Source organism: Dipodomys ordii, unplaced genomic scaffold, assembly GCF_000151885.1.
Source record: "Dipodomys ordii isolate 6190 unplaced genomic scaffold, Dord_2.0 Scaffold18, whole genome shotgun sequence".
NCBI classification, from domain to species: Eukaryota; Metazoa; Chordata; class Mammalia; order Rodentia; family Heteromyidae; genus Dipodomys; species Dipodomys ordii.
In genome coordinates, this window is record NW_012267234.1 from 14,733,677 (window position 1) to 14,746,720 (window position 13,044).

General features: G+C 42.3%; 1 protein-coding gene across 3 annotated transcripts in view; it reads left to right on the forward strand.

The window, feature by feature from the left end:
- Wwox (WW domain containing oxidoreductase) overlaps window positions 1-13,044 on the forward strand; it is a 738,022-nt gene that overhangs the window by 246,801 nt on the left and 478,177 nt on the right. The window contains exon 9 of one of the 3 annotated variants that reach the window (XM_013012942.1): window positions 435-494. The exons of the other annotated variants lie outside the window; for them this stretch is intronic. Coding sequence (XP_012868396.1) covers window positions 435-482 — 48 coding nt within the window. The 3' untranslated portion in view covers window positions 483-494. Of the gene's footprint in view, window positions 1-434; window positions 495-13,044 lie in introns of those variants that run through there. 3 annotated transcript variants of the gene reach the window in all.

The following is a 13,044-nucleotide window of genomic DNA, read 5'->3' on the forward strand; positions in this document are numbered from 1 at the left end:
GCCAGCAGGGACAGAAACCTCTCTGAGACTCTTATCTCCACTAAACTTACAAAAAAAGCTAGAAATGGCAAAAGAAGCTCATGGCATTGCCTGGACCCTTAGTTCAAGTTCCAGGTCCAACACCAAAAATGAAAATCAATTAATAAATGTACACAGTGTATAAAGAGTACATGAAATTCAAAGTCAAGTGTCTTTCAAGTTTCGATGGAACACAGTCTTGTTTATGTTATGCCCTGCTGGGTAATTTGCTGCTGCTCTAGACTTCAGATGAGTAGCTGCATATGATCCACAACGTTGAAAACATTATTCCAGGACCCTTTTCAGACAATGTTTGCTTATTAACCTGTGAGCAGAGATGATTAACAGTCAATGATGATGATGATGATGATGATGATGATGATGATGATGATGATGATTTGTCCTTCCATCCTCAGTTTGGCAAGGTTGACATACTATACCCAGTGGTAATAAGGATCCTGTGACCATTCCCTTAGAATTCTTTCTCGACCACAAGTGCCAGCCTTGATTCTGCCCGGCTTGTTATTCCCAACCCTTTGGAAAGTGACCGGCAAGGTGCTAGCTGAGAGTAGTGCAATCAGCCAGTGGTCCTCAGCGGGCAATGGAAGAGTCACCTCTAAGACTATGGAGCCTTCACGTGCCACGTCATGCCAAGTCCTTGTCGCACAGACCACCATTCTGCCCTCCAGATGCAGCATTAATTTAGGGATGATGAGGGGAAAGTGGTCTCTCTTTATCTGTTAATTCCATGGAGGAAGTTCGGTTCAGAATGAATAGTCTTGAAATGTGCTATAAAGTTACCTATCAAGACCACTTTTACAGAGAGATTTAAATGTGATAATAAGAATAAAAGAAAATGAAGTGACATTGAGGGCATCTTCTTTTATAACAGCTCTTGGTCTTGACTGTTAAGCACACTGTAAAATGACTTTTATACATTTATGGATTGAAATGGTTCAGCTGAAAATTTTAAGTGTTAACATTGTTCAAACTTCCATTACTAACCCACTCACGTTGTTACAAAACAGTTTCATATTTGACATTTTGTTCACGCTAACCTGGGACGTTTTATGCTAAAGCTCTCCTTTCATGCAGTCCTGAGGTCTGCTTAGTATGATTTTTAGATCCTTTCAGTAAAAGTTTGTTATGTATACATATTTTACCCCAATGCATTCTAATAATCATGGAAGGTGTGTGTGTGTGTGTGTGTGTGTGTGTGTGTGTGTGAGAGAGAGAGAGAGAGACAGAGAAAGAGAAAGACAGGAAGAAAGGTGAGTTTTGGTAGAAAAATAAGGATATCTTTTCTTAACCTGTTTCCTCCTTTTTCACATTTTTTTCTATTCTTCAAACCTAATAGTATTTGAACTACAGTCTATAAACTGTACCTAGATTTTTACAACAGATTTCCCCCACTTAAATTGTTCAGTTCAATGTCTTTCCATGACTCTTCCTGTCACCTGCAGTCATCGCTCCCTTCTCCTCCCCCCTCCTCCTCCCCCAGTTTTTCATCCCTGCCATCCTTTGGCCCTGGCACACATGAGTCTGCCTTCTGTCTCTAAGTGTGCACAGTCTGGACGTGCCATGGATGAAGTCCTGCCCATGGGTCATCAGTGATTGGCTTCTTTCCTTCACAGGATGTTGTCCATCCATGTTGCAACTTAATGTTTAACCAATCACTTATTTTTTTCTTTCTCACAGGTACAGAATTCAAAAGCAAATAAACACATACCTAAGAAATATTTACCTTGTTTATGGATGTCAATACTATTGGATTAATCTCTGTCAACCCTGCAGGAAGCAGCCATGATGACTTACCCCAGGCATTTTAGGAATGCTGCTGAGCATATAAATGATGGAGACAGCTATGGTCCGTGACCTGGCTCTTAGTGCTTCCCTCAGTACAGCCGTGGGTATATCAAGAGGAGTGGGCAGCACATTGACTGGACATGGCCACGGCTCTGCTTTAGAGATGATCATGCAGACCCTACTGATATCTCATATATTAGATACTGTTGCTGTTTCTTACTTGGTCTCACCTTCTCCTCCCTGCGAACTGAGAGGGGGGCTCACCTCTTCACCTCCTTGTGCTACCTGGGCCTCCTTTGTTACCCACTTTGGCTGTAACACCCCCTCTTCAAATGTGCTGTTGGTGAAATAGGAGCTTTCAGTCGACAGATAAACTATAGTTTGTCACTGTTGTTGCTTATTTCTTCCCATGGCTTTGCGGGAGAGATTCAAGTGTTGCTTGGATATAACTTAGTTCTTAAAATAAATTACTCCAGTTTTAGCAAAGCTAACTTTGTTCAAAGATAACATGAACCATGACTTTCATTCTGATGGAAAGATGTTTGGAAGAATGGGTGTCTTATTTATTTATTATGCACTAAAGGGGGTTATGTTTGGACTAAGGTGTTTCTTTCTTTTCTTTATCTTTCTGGATGCAGCCCTGTGTACCACAGTCATTTCCTCATTTGCCTGAGGTGAATCTTGCAAATATGTCTAGGCTTCTGATTATTACCAAATCCAGGCAAAGTCTGGCCAAAAGACCAATGGTGGATATACTGGGCATAATTGGACAGTGGCTTTCCCTTTTATTTGAAGATCTGTCCCCCTTTGTCACAGAGGATGGAAAGTCTGCTTAAGGTCCAAGCCAGCTAATTGCTTCCTCTGTTGAAGACCTAAATGAGTTTTAAAGTGAAATGCATATCTCCAAAGGCTAAGTAGCCAACACACAATAGGCAATTGAGATAGCAAAGTCTAATTTAGAAAAGCCCTCCCCCCCTTCCTGGCTTCCTCTCTGTCCTGCTTTTCTTTCTTTCTCTCTTCCTCTTTTTCTCCTTAAGTTCTCCCCTTTTACTCCCGCTCTTTCTCCTTCAATTCCTCCCTTTCCCCCTTTTTTCATTTAACCATTATAGATATAGTGGGGTTGTATCTGTGGGCTTTTGCTGGTAATTAAATAAATTATTTATACATTTAACACAATCTTGAATTACTAGGTGATCATCTTAGGCACTCAAAGGTATAAGAGCCCTTGAAAGCCATATGCAAGCATAGATATTCCGTAGCATGCCTTACAATCTAAATATTGCTTTTAGTGTAATCGAAGTAGCAAGAGTAGTCACAGCAGTTGATGGACTATTTTTCAAATTGATTTCAAAAATGTATTTAAGGGGATGATCTTCTAGTCTAGATTACCTATTGATTTTTAATATGAAAAGCTCATTATGTAAGCAGTAACTGCATATAAAAACCTAGCAAACCTTTGCATAAATCCTTTAATTGAATTTCCAGAGCCTGTGGTTCTACTTTTTTTTTAATTAAATCTATTTCTTTTTTTAAGTGTTACTGTGTAATTTGCATGCTGTGAAGAGGCCCTGTCCCAGATAAAGTGCCATTGATCCTTATTAAACCTCACCTCTGGGCTTGCTTAAAACTAACTGGAAAAATTAAAGTGTTCGTGTCGCGGTGCACTTATAACTTGCATGATAGGATTATGGAAAAAATAATAAAACTAATTTCCAAGAGAGAATTTATAATGTGAAGATTTTAATTTTTTCAATTTGATAATTAATAGTGAAATCATATCATATGTATAAATCATATTTTAGCCTATAAACTGAAATGGCAATTAGGAAAGATAATATATACTTGATGTAAAACCATCATGTTACATGCGATAATCTTTTGGCACTTAAATTTTTTTAATTGTGGAAGGAAAGGATTATGAATTCATGTCAAGCACATTAAATTGTGGGTTTCACTGGAAAAATCTGATTCTTTAACTGTGCACTCTGTTAGGAAATTTTTAATATCAGTGTGAAGAAGTATAAAAGATATGGGAAAAGATCTTCTGGTTATATGCATGGTAAAATGTATGTATTCGAATTACCAAGGGAAAGAAAAATATAAAGGCTGCAATAGTTTTTTTTCTATTTTTTAATACCTACCATTTGTTATTTTAAAAGCAATAAAATCCCCTAAAGAAATATTCATAATCAATAAGAACACAAAATATGGAATATATTAACTGAGTTATAAAAATGTTTGTAGTATAGCACAAAATGAAAAACACTGCAAGTTATGTACGGTTTAAAGTGTAATCAATTTTGAAGTTGTATACAAGGGTATAAATGATAAACACAAGTAGTAGCATTTTTAGTAAAGGCTGTTACAAAATACTGTATTTATGGGCTCTTCCATTCTTTTTATAGCTCATTAATGTGGAAAACAAACACAGTGTATCCATCTTTGCAGGCAGCTTAAAATTCCCTTAAATGATATTTTTAAATGGAAATACTGAGCTCGTTTAATCTGTTTCTTCCTTAAGCCTGTTGAAGGGTTTGTCTGTACCAAACTGGGCTTCCTTTTCAGTGTCTCTGCAAAGGAAGAGCGATGATAATGATGCATTGCTCTCTGTCCACACACTAGGGCCCCATCTCACACTTGTACAAATGGTCTTGGCAATATCCCCTTCTCTCACCGGACTCCTGCCCTACCTTCTTTTGTATCAGCCCTACCCCAAGAAGTACCTTCTCACCTCGGGAAGCTGCATTAATTCTTCCTGGCCACAAGGGGGCTGTTGAGTTATCAGTTCACTGATTGGCTGGTAGGAGAGTTTTAAGGCTGGTTCCAAGGGTGCTGGATTTCCTGCTGGCCTATGAATATGCATGTAAACTATGAATATGCATGAAGTCTGTGATCAGCCTTCTAGCAGGTTTAAGGAGACTATTGATTCTGGTGGTGAGGGGTTGAATTTTTTTTTTTTAACTTTCTCTCTTCCATTCTTGTGGACAAACCCTTTTTGAGTAAGCTGAATTTGAGTGTAATTTCATTAATGTACTCACAGTATTTTATTTGGTTTGATGATTCCATCATGGCCCCTTTCTCCTTTCAGTTTGTCAGTCTATAAATGTCACAGACCCATTATCATCAAGTCATGTTTCCAGGACTGTAGAAGTCAGTCGCTAACTTGGATAATCCACCCTTTATAAAATAAAAGTGGATTTTACAGTGCTGTATTTGTATTCCATGATGTAGGCATATTATTGTGAGAAAGGACAAAGTCTTTTAATTGTTTCTCCCCCTCCATTCTGAGTAATATACATTCTAGCACTACATAGCTTCTTCTGTCTTCCTTCCATTCACTCAACCATCTGTCCATCTGTCCATCTGTCCACCCATCCGTCCATCATCCATCCATCATCCATATACTGAATACCTATTGTGTATCAGGCATTACTTTAGATAGAAAATGTATAGATAAGAATTAGGCTAAACCATTACTACCCAGAATCTCACTATGGGAAGAGAGGAAACAAAATATTATGTTAATAGTTTTAACAGGAATAAGTGAAAACCAAACAGCCTGGGCGAAGATTGGGTACAGAGAAATTTTTCATTATAATGCTGCACGTTTTTTGTTAGGCCTCTGACTATCACTGTTTATTTGGACTTTATAGTTATCAATTTAAAATAATTTGAGGTGAGATCATGATAATGAGTGTTATGATAATTTTAGAATGAAGTCTCTGTGACAGAACAGTATTAAAGATACTGTACAGTAAAAAAATAGTTATTGCACATTTCATTCCCTAAAATACACTGGCATTGGTCTGATTTCCTCTAGAGAATTGTGTGATCAGCATCAGAGGTATGATCAACCAGCAGCTTTATCTGCAGAATGTGGGCCATCGTTTGCTAATGAGGGCTAGGGTCCAAGGCACGAAAGAAAGAGGGGGTATCTGGCTTGGGAGACTGGCCAGAAGCTGGATCCTCAGTGTTCACTCAACCATGACTGAAGACCCAATCTAGGAATGAAAGGCATGCTGGGCTTGGTACAAATTAGAGACCTTTAGGAATGTTGACTCAATAGTGCATACCTGTCCACAATGGTCTACGACAGGGAAGCCAGTGATAGCCAATGTATACGTGAGAGAGCTGGGATGCTGAATGTGATGATTCCCTTTGCTTCAAAACCAGAATGCAAGCTGGCTTGCTCACATCTAATTAGTCATAGTTTTGTCACACCAATGGATGGTACAGAATTGAGTTCAGCCAGGATAAAAAAAAAACAGTGAACCCTCTGGAGCTCCCCAGTCCAATATGGTAGCTGTGAGTCATGCATGGCAATTTAAATTTAGATTAACTAGAATTAAAACTTCCCTTGCTCAGACATATTAGTATCAAATGCTCTAAAGACACTCTAGCTCTGTTCCACAGAAGAAGTCTGCAAAGGATGGAGAATGATCCATTGGAGTGCCAAAAAGAACCTTGTAACTTTTACTTATCCATTGAACTCTTTCATTCATTATTAAGTATCTCAGCACATTCATTGGGTGGCAGGCACTTTTTGAAGTGCTTTGCCCATATTCATTCTTTCAGTTATCCCATTTGGTGGTATTTTTCTTGTCTATGTTTTACAGTTGAGGAAACTGAACAAGGAGACAGCAGTTTTGGTATTCCCTACTCTCTATGGCTGCATAAGAAATGCTATCCTACACAAATGTCACCTGAATACCTTGACACAAGTGCCTAGTCCTTGACGGTAGGGTCTGTGTTTGAGGTGTAGGGCATCCTGAACTTGGCCTGGATGTTTTCTAGTCGATGGTAGGCCCTCATTTCTCCTCTAATTTTTAATTGGCTATTTCTATGCAAGGTGTTTTTAAGTTGGCTAGTATTATTCTTCGCCTTTTCTGGCTGAAGAGACGGAAGCTGGTGTTCACAGCTGAGTACTGACCGGCAGCAAGATCATTCCCCAGGACCATGTTGGAGGAGAGTCTTTGGTTAGATGCAGAACATGTGTTTTATTTTTCTTGTGAAGGACCTGTCTTTCCCTTGGCCGAGCAAGTATGCCCGGAACATAAAGGACATGTGGTAAAATCGATTTGTATAAGGAAGGACATAGGCAACAAACCAATGTCCAAAGCTGTTCCTGGAAGTGAATTAAGGTGGGGATTGGGTTTGCAAGGACTGAAGCTCATGCAGTAGCTTACTGGAGGGCTGCTTTATGAAAACCAATCTTAGAATGACCCCTCGCCATCCCATGTCCAGTTCATTCTTTGCAAAACCATCAGAGAGAGTGTTTACATCCTTCATTTCATCGCTTCATTTCCCCTGTATCCTCAAATGTGGCAAACGTTTTTACCATTTTGGTTTGGTGTTGGAGGTCTTTGGAGCCATACTTTGCCCTTTGAAATGGATTTGCCCTCAAGAATACTCCATGCTCCCTACTTTCCTGAGAGAGACCAGCTTCCTGGGAGATGCTTTCCTGCATTTAACCAAACTGCTTCCTCAAAGCCTTGTCTGGCATGGAAGACCTCCTCAAATCTCTTTTTCCTGCTCACATCTGGGTAGACTTTGGGGGGCTGGGGGTAGATTCTTAATGGTCTTTAGCAAAGGAAGTAAGTGACACTGATCAGTGGAGGTGGACAGTAAGATTTATAATGTATTTGTGCTAGCTGATTGCCAACAGAACCGGTCTTTCCCAGTGGTGCAGTACGCAGACTCGGAAAATCAATAGGGATTAACCTCTGACCCCTGCACATACTTATACTGTGGCTGCATCGCTTACCAATATTTCATCTGTTTCACTTAGCTGCTGTTACTTACTCAATAATGTGCGGCCGCTCTCACAAGATACTAATTAATTTTTTAAAATGCACCATCACTTGAAGCTGTGATAAAATATCTCACCTTTGGAAATCAAGGACCTTTTGGTTTATTTATTAAACTCGCATTAATTAGCTTTAATTAAAAAAAATGGGAAGAGACAGCTCTGATGCCAGGGTTTGCTTTGCTTACACAGAGCCCATGTGGCTACCAGCAGGGGATGTGCGCGGCTGTGACAGAACTGGTGGCCCCAGTGTGTGTTATACAGTGGGTCTCTTTCAAGAAAATTGCTAATCTGACTTTTTAGATACTTTTTTTTTCTAGTTAAAGAGATATTTATGAATAAATAGATCTGTATGGAATGAACTTGACAGTCTCAAAATTTAAGTGATCAAAAAACTGCTTTTAAAGCCTGCAAATGAAGGCAGTGGTTTGCTCAACAACTCTATGTATTCTTACAAACTGTCCTTAAATATTATTACTCTACAGGATCCAAAAGGTGCAGAATTTGGAATTAGGTGTTTTTCTTTTTGCCATTCTCTTAAAGTTTTGGCATATACTAAAGTACTATGTATTTTGTCTTAAAAAATTGAAATTGTTGTAGCTTTTCTTCATCCACAACCCTTTTGTTCACAGATTTATTTATTTATTTTTTGCAAGTGTACCTATTCCCCAGAGTTTACTTACAGTTGCCTATCGATCCAGCAGCTGGTATTTGAATTGGTCGATGTACTCTGTAACTTGTTTAAGATACCCTACCTGAGCTATTAGTTTAAATAATGTATTCATAAATTGATTAATCATTACAGTAAGACTTATTAGCTGCATTTATATCTGGGTGTTATCCACAATTGACTCGTAGTCTAATAATCACGCATGCTCAAGCAGAAGTTGGGTTTTGCATTAGGATTTAATAATTATCAAGGTGGAAAACAATAGTGTTTGTGTGTTGGAAGGTACGCAGACGCCAGTTTTTGAGCAGCTGGTTTCCCTAAGCAGGCTGCTCCTTTCACTTTTCCCACATAGAATGGATTGTTCTCCCTCCCAAAATGAAATATAGAGAGTAGATGAGTCTCGTCCACCTGGAAAAGTGATGGTGCTTGTCAGGGCGGTCCTGAAGGCAAGGTTCTGGGGACAGGTGGGGTGGAGAGAGGAATGTGAGGGAGAAATGGCTGAGTCTTACCATATCTAGCAGCTCTATTCCCGCAGGGTGCATGCATATGTGTGCATTTGGGGGAGAGTCTTTCCACTGGTTTCCTGACCCCACAAAGCTCTGTGCCTGGTAAGACACTCTGACTCTGTTCTGCCCTGCAGAGAGCCTCAGGAGCAGCAAAGGCTCGAAAAGCAACTGCCAAGAACAGGTCTCCTGGCATCAAGCATGCACCGGACAACACCCCAGACAGATAGTTCCCAACCTTCCATGGGGCCACACAGCAAGGAAACTAATAAACTATTTTAGGGCAATTTAAAGTTACCTGCAAAGTAGAGTAGGACATCTAGAGAGTTCCAGGATTCCCCCCCCCCCCCCCCCTGCATACAACCTTCACCGGCACTGTGCACTTTGAATTCAGCTGCAAGTTAGTTATAAGCAATGTTTTGGTTAGTGGGTGTGAAATTTTGGCTTTGCATTGGGCTTACTCAGCCACATCATACCTGACTCTGATGAGATTGTTTCTGGGGTTTGAGGTGGGGTGTCAGGATCTGCCAGATCTTCCATAGCAGCGGAACCCCTGGCTCTTTCCTATTTGGTAGGAAAGTCATTCTGCCTCCCCTTCTGCTTTCTCTGCTTCATACCCTTTCAAACACTGTTCACCACCAGCTAAATTAACATGTGCCGGATCTTGGGGCAGCAGTGATCTGTTCAGCTCAGTGTTGCCAGGGCGCTGCCTGCCCCATGCAGGACTTGTGCTCACAAGCAGGCAACTGGGCTTCCCGTTCGGGCATCACCTCTGCCTGCCAGGAGGCAGACTCCAGAAGAAAGACAGATTACAGCCGAGGCCCTTTTCCAGGGGTCCTTTTCCAACACATGGGGATTCCAGTGGGATGGAGAGCAGATCCATTCTGCACCCCACCCTGCTTTTGCACCAGTGGCCTTCTTTTGCCAACCTCATTGAGAATGTCAGCATGGATTGCTTTCCTGTAGAGACACAAAAGGGCCAGCCAGGAAACATTGGCAGATACATTCTTTACAGTGCTTATTATCACACAGACTTATCAAACTAGGAGTTACCTAGGAGTCCATGTGGCGGCTGAAAAGAATTGTCCAAACTTTGGATAAAGAGACATTTTGTTAAAACACAAAAGCCTCTGTGAATGTTCTTGCCATATACCTCAATATCTGGGGGTGGGGGGAAGGGAGAAGGAGGTGGGAGGTTCCAGTAAATTATGGATTTGGTTCTGTGGTTGTTGGATACTTGTGTGTGTGTATGTGTGTATGTGTGCTCTGATTATAGGGGTGTAAATATTTGCTCTCTGGCTGGTTTCAAGCTGCCAGCATGAGGTTACTGAATACAGAGCTGTAAAACCGATGTCCAGTTCCATATGAGTGTGTGTATAATTTTTCTTCTATGGAGATAGATGTCAATAGCTTCTAGAGCATAGAGAATAAGTATAATAAAGTTACACATAAATATTGAGTTTGGAGTATTTCTCACTTTAATCTTTTTTGTAGTTTATTTAACCATCGGGTTTGTGACTTAATATTCAATAATGCATTTGTCCGACAACCCAGCATATGCAGTCTTGAAAACTTAGCCGTCTTGAGTCATTTAAGGTTGATTACACCACCTCTGTGCACATCTATGTTGCATCTCCTGTTTGCACTGTGATCTCCTGATTCAGGCTTTTGTACTAACAGAACATCCTTGTACTGTTCTTACATGATGAGCCAGGTGGCAAGCTGCTAAGTGTCCTCGACAGCAAGCAGGCACAGCACGCACACCGGGCTTGTACACTGCAGAGGAGTCTGTTGTACTGTTATTAAGTACAACAGCATTTTGCCAGAAGCTATAACAGGATGATTCTGTTACAACACCATGGTGACAATACACTGTGTTTTGCAATTTTCTTTAATATTTATGCTGGATAAATAATTTATCTCTTTTTTTTTTAGTTTTTTTTTTCCTCCCCCTTTCATCTTGAACATGTTGCTATAGACAGGTGTTAGGTTTCCCTGAGTGACTTACAGGAAGGATTTGGTGACACTTTCTCGCTCCCTGAAGAAGCCTGTGCATCAGCATAGTTAACCCCTAGGGATTGTCCCCTCTCCCCAGTTCTCCCACCCTGTATCTCACCTTCTAATACAAACTAATGAGATCTATTAAAATGGACTGGCCCACACATCCGAGGGGAGTCACATTACCGATGCTCTGTCTTTGCATGGTATTCATACCTCAGGACCGTTAGACACTGGGCTTTGGGAAACGTAAAGGTGTGCCTCACCTGTTCCCCAGCTTGACAATGAGAGCTTCCTGTGGTCCACGGTTGATGTTCAGAACCACATCACCCTTTGGGGTGGGTGTCTGCCATGAGCATCCTCAGGTTTTGGGCAGCATCCCTGGCTTGTGCCTATTAGGTGTTATTAGGTGTCAGTGGCAACTCTTCATCTGCAACAGGGACCATCAGTTGTGTCCCCAGACCCTGTCATTCCCTCCTGTGGACCAGCATTCTGGAACCACAGTGCATGCCTTCTTCTGGCCCCCAGGAAAGGAGCAGTAGAGATCGCTGCCGTTCTCTCCCCTGCTCATGCTTCCAGGGGCCGCCAGCCCCCTCCCATGTCAACTTCATGTGACCAACTCAACTTCTACCCAGGGGCCTGGACCAAAGGGAAAAGGGCAGTGCTTCTGGCCTAGGAACACTGTCATGCATCTCCAAAGTCCCCCAAGTCAGCTCTCCAGAGTGCTTGGAAGAGAGGCCCTTTGTCTGTGTCTCTGTGTGCTGTGATTATGGGCTGGTTGCTGAGTGGGAGAACAGTTGGGTCTTAGGGGAACTGGAGAAGTTCCAGCTGTGGCATCTGGGGAGGGAGGGGCCCTGGCTTGTTTGGGGCTGGGGGGGGGGGTGGCGGGGAAGCTCTTCTCAGTGTCCTTGAAGGTGGCCTAGGTTTAGCAGTTACTCGGGTGAATTTCAGGAGTAGCATAGGTCCATTCTGAGAGGGCACAATTGGTATCCTAACCCAGGCAAAGGCTTTCTCCTGGAGTGAAGCCATTGTTTTTGAGACCCCAGAGGGCAGAGACTAAGCTTTTCCTGACTTGCTCTCTGCACATGTCAAGCTTGTGACTCTTCAGCTGAGTCCGCTATCCGAGCGCCTGTGCTTCCCACACTTCACTCCTCTCTTCCCACTTGGCTCCAAGGACCCCTGCTGCCTGATCCACAGGCTGCTGGGGCTGCAGCGAGGGCTGCACTGGGGTTCTGTGCTCTCCCGACATCCGCAGAGCCACTCCATGTGGTGGAGGTGGCAGGGTCTGCAGGCAGACCTGGGGGTTCCCCTGTGCTCCTCGGATGTGACAGGTGTGAGGCAGGTGACTGCAGCCCATTTGTGTCACACGAGCACAGCGGTGGTTCCATGGCAGGGCCCTGGGACCATTCCCCTACACAGTAAGCATGAAGAGTCTTTCCGCTCAGTTGTAGAGTGAGCGTGCCCATTCTCACCTTCCTTTTGGTCCCTTTGATAATGGCTCGAGGCTGCCTCGTCCCTTCCTACCCACCACCTTTGGAGTGTGTAAATCCTACCACGCACGGCCCTTTCAGAAGCTGGCTGGAGAGATCAATAGTTATCTGCTTACCTCTCTGGCTGAGATGAGATTTTATGCTTGTTACCAGCAGATCAATAGTGAAAGCAGATTCTGTTAAGTTTTCCATAGGAGTCATTAATCTCCCTCAGCCTCAGTTTCCCTCTCTGCAAAGTGAGTCTAACCAGGATGATAATGAAGAGTTAGGTCAAGTGAGGTTGGCAGCCAGGTACCCACCGCTTGCTACAACACAGGGGGGGTGGCGGGGGGGGGGCGCCCAGGTTGCTCTGCCTGGAGTCATGAACTGCCATGAGAAGGGTTGTTCTCTGTCTTTACTTGATCAAATATCCAGGTGAAACCTGCTGACATATACTTCAGTTCCTACAAAATGCCATTTGAGAGAAAACAAAAGGGGCATCTGTCATCTTTTTCTTCTACATATTACTTCAGTGAGATGTAAGTTTTCCTTCCTCCCTTTGAAGGCTTCACCAATATGTATGTGGATGTAAAATGTGTTTTGTATGTTTGAGTATTTTAACTAACTGTAGATGAGACTTGTGTTTCTAGAAAGTTCCATCCTTGTACCATATCATAGTTTTCCTCTGCAGGGTAAACAAGAGAATGATGAGAATGACCATATGCTGAGCCCCCATAGCTGGGGGCTGTGAGGATGGCCTGGATCCATTCTTTG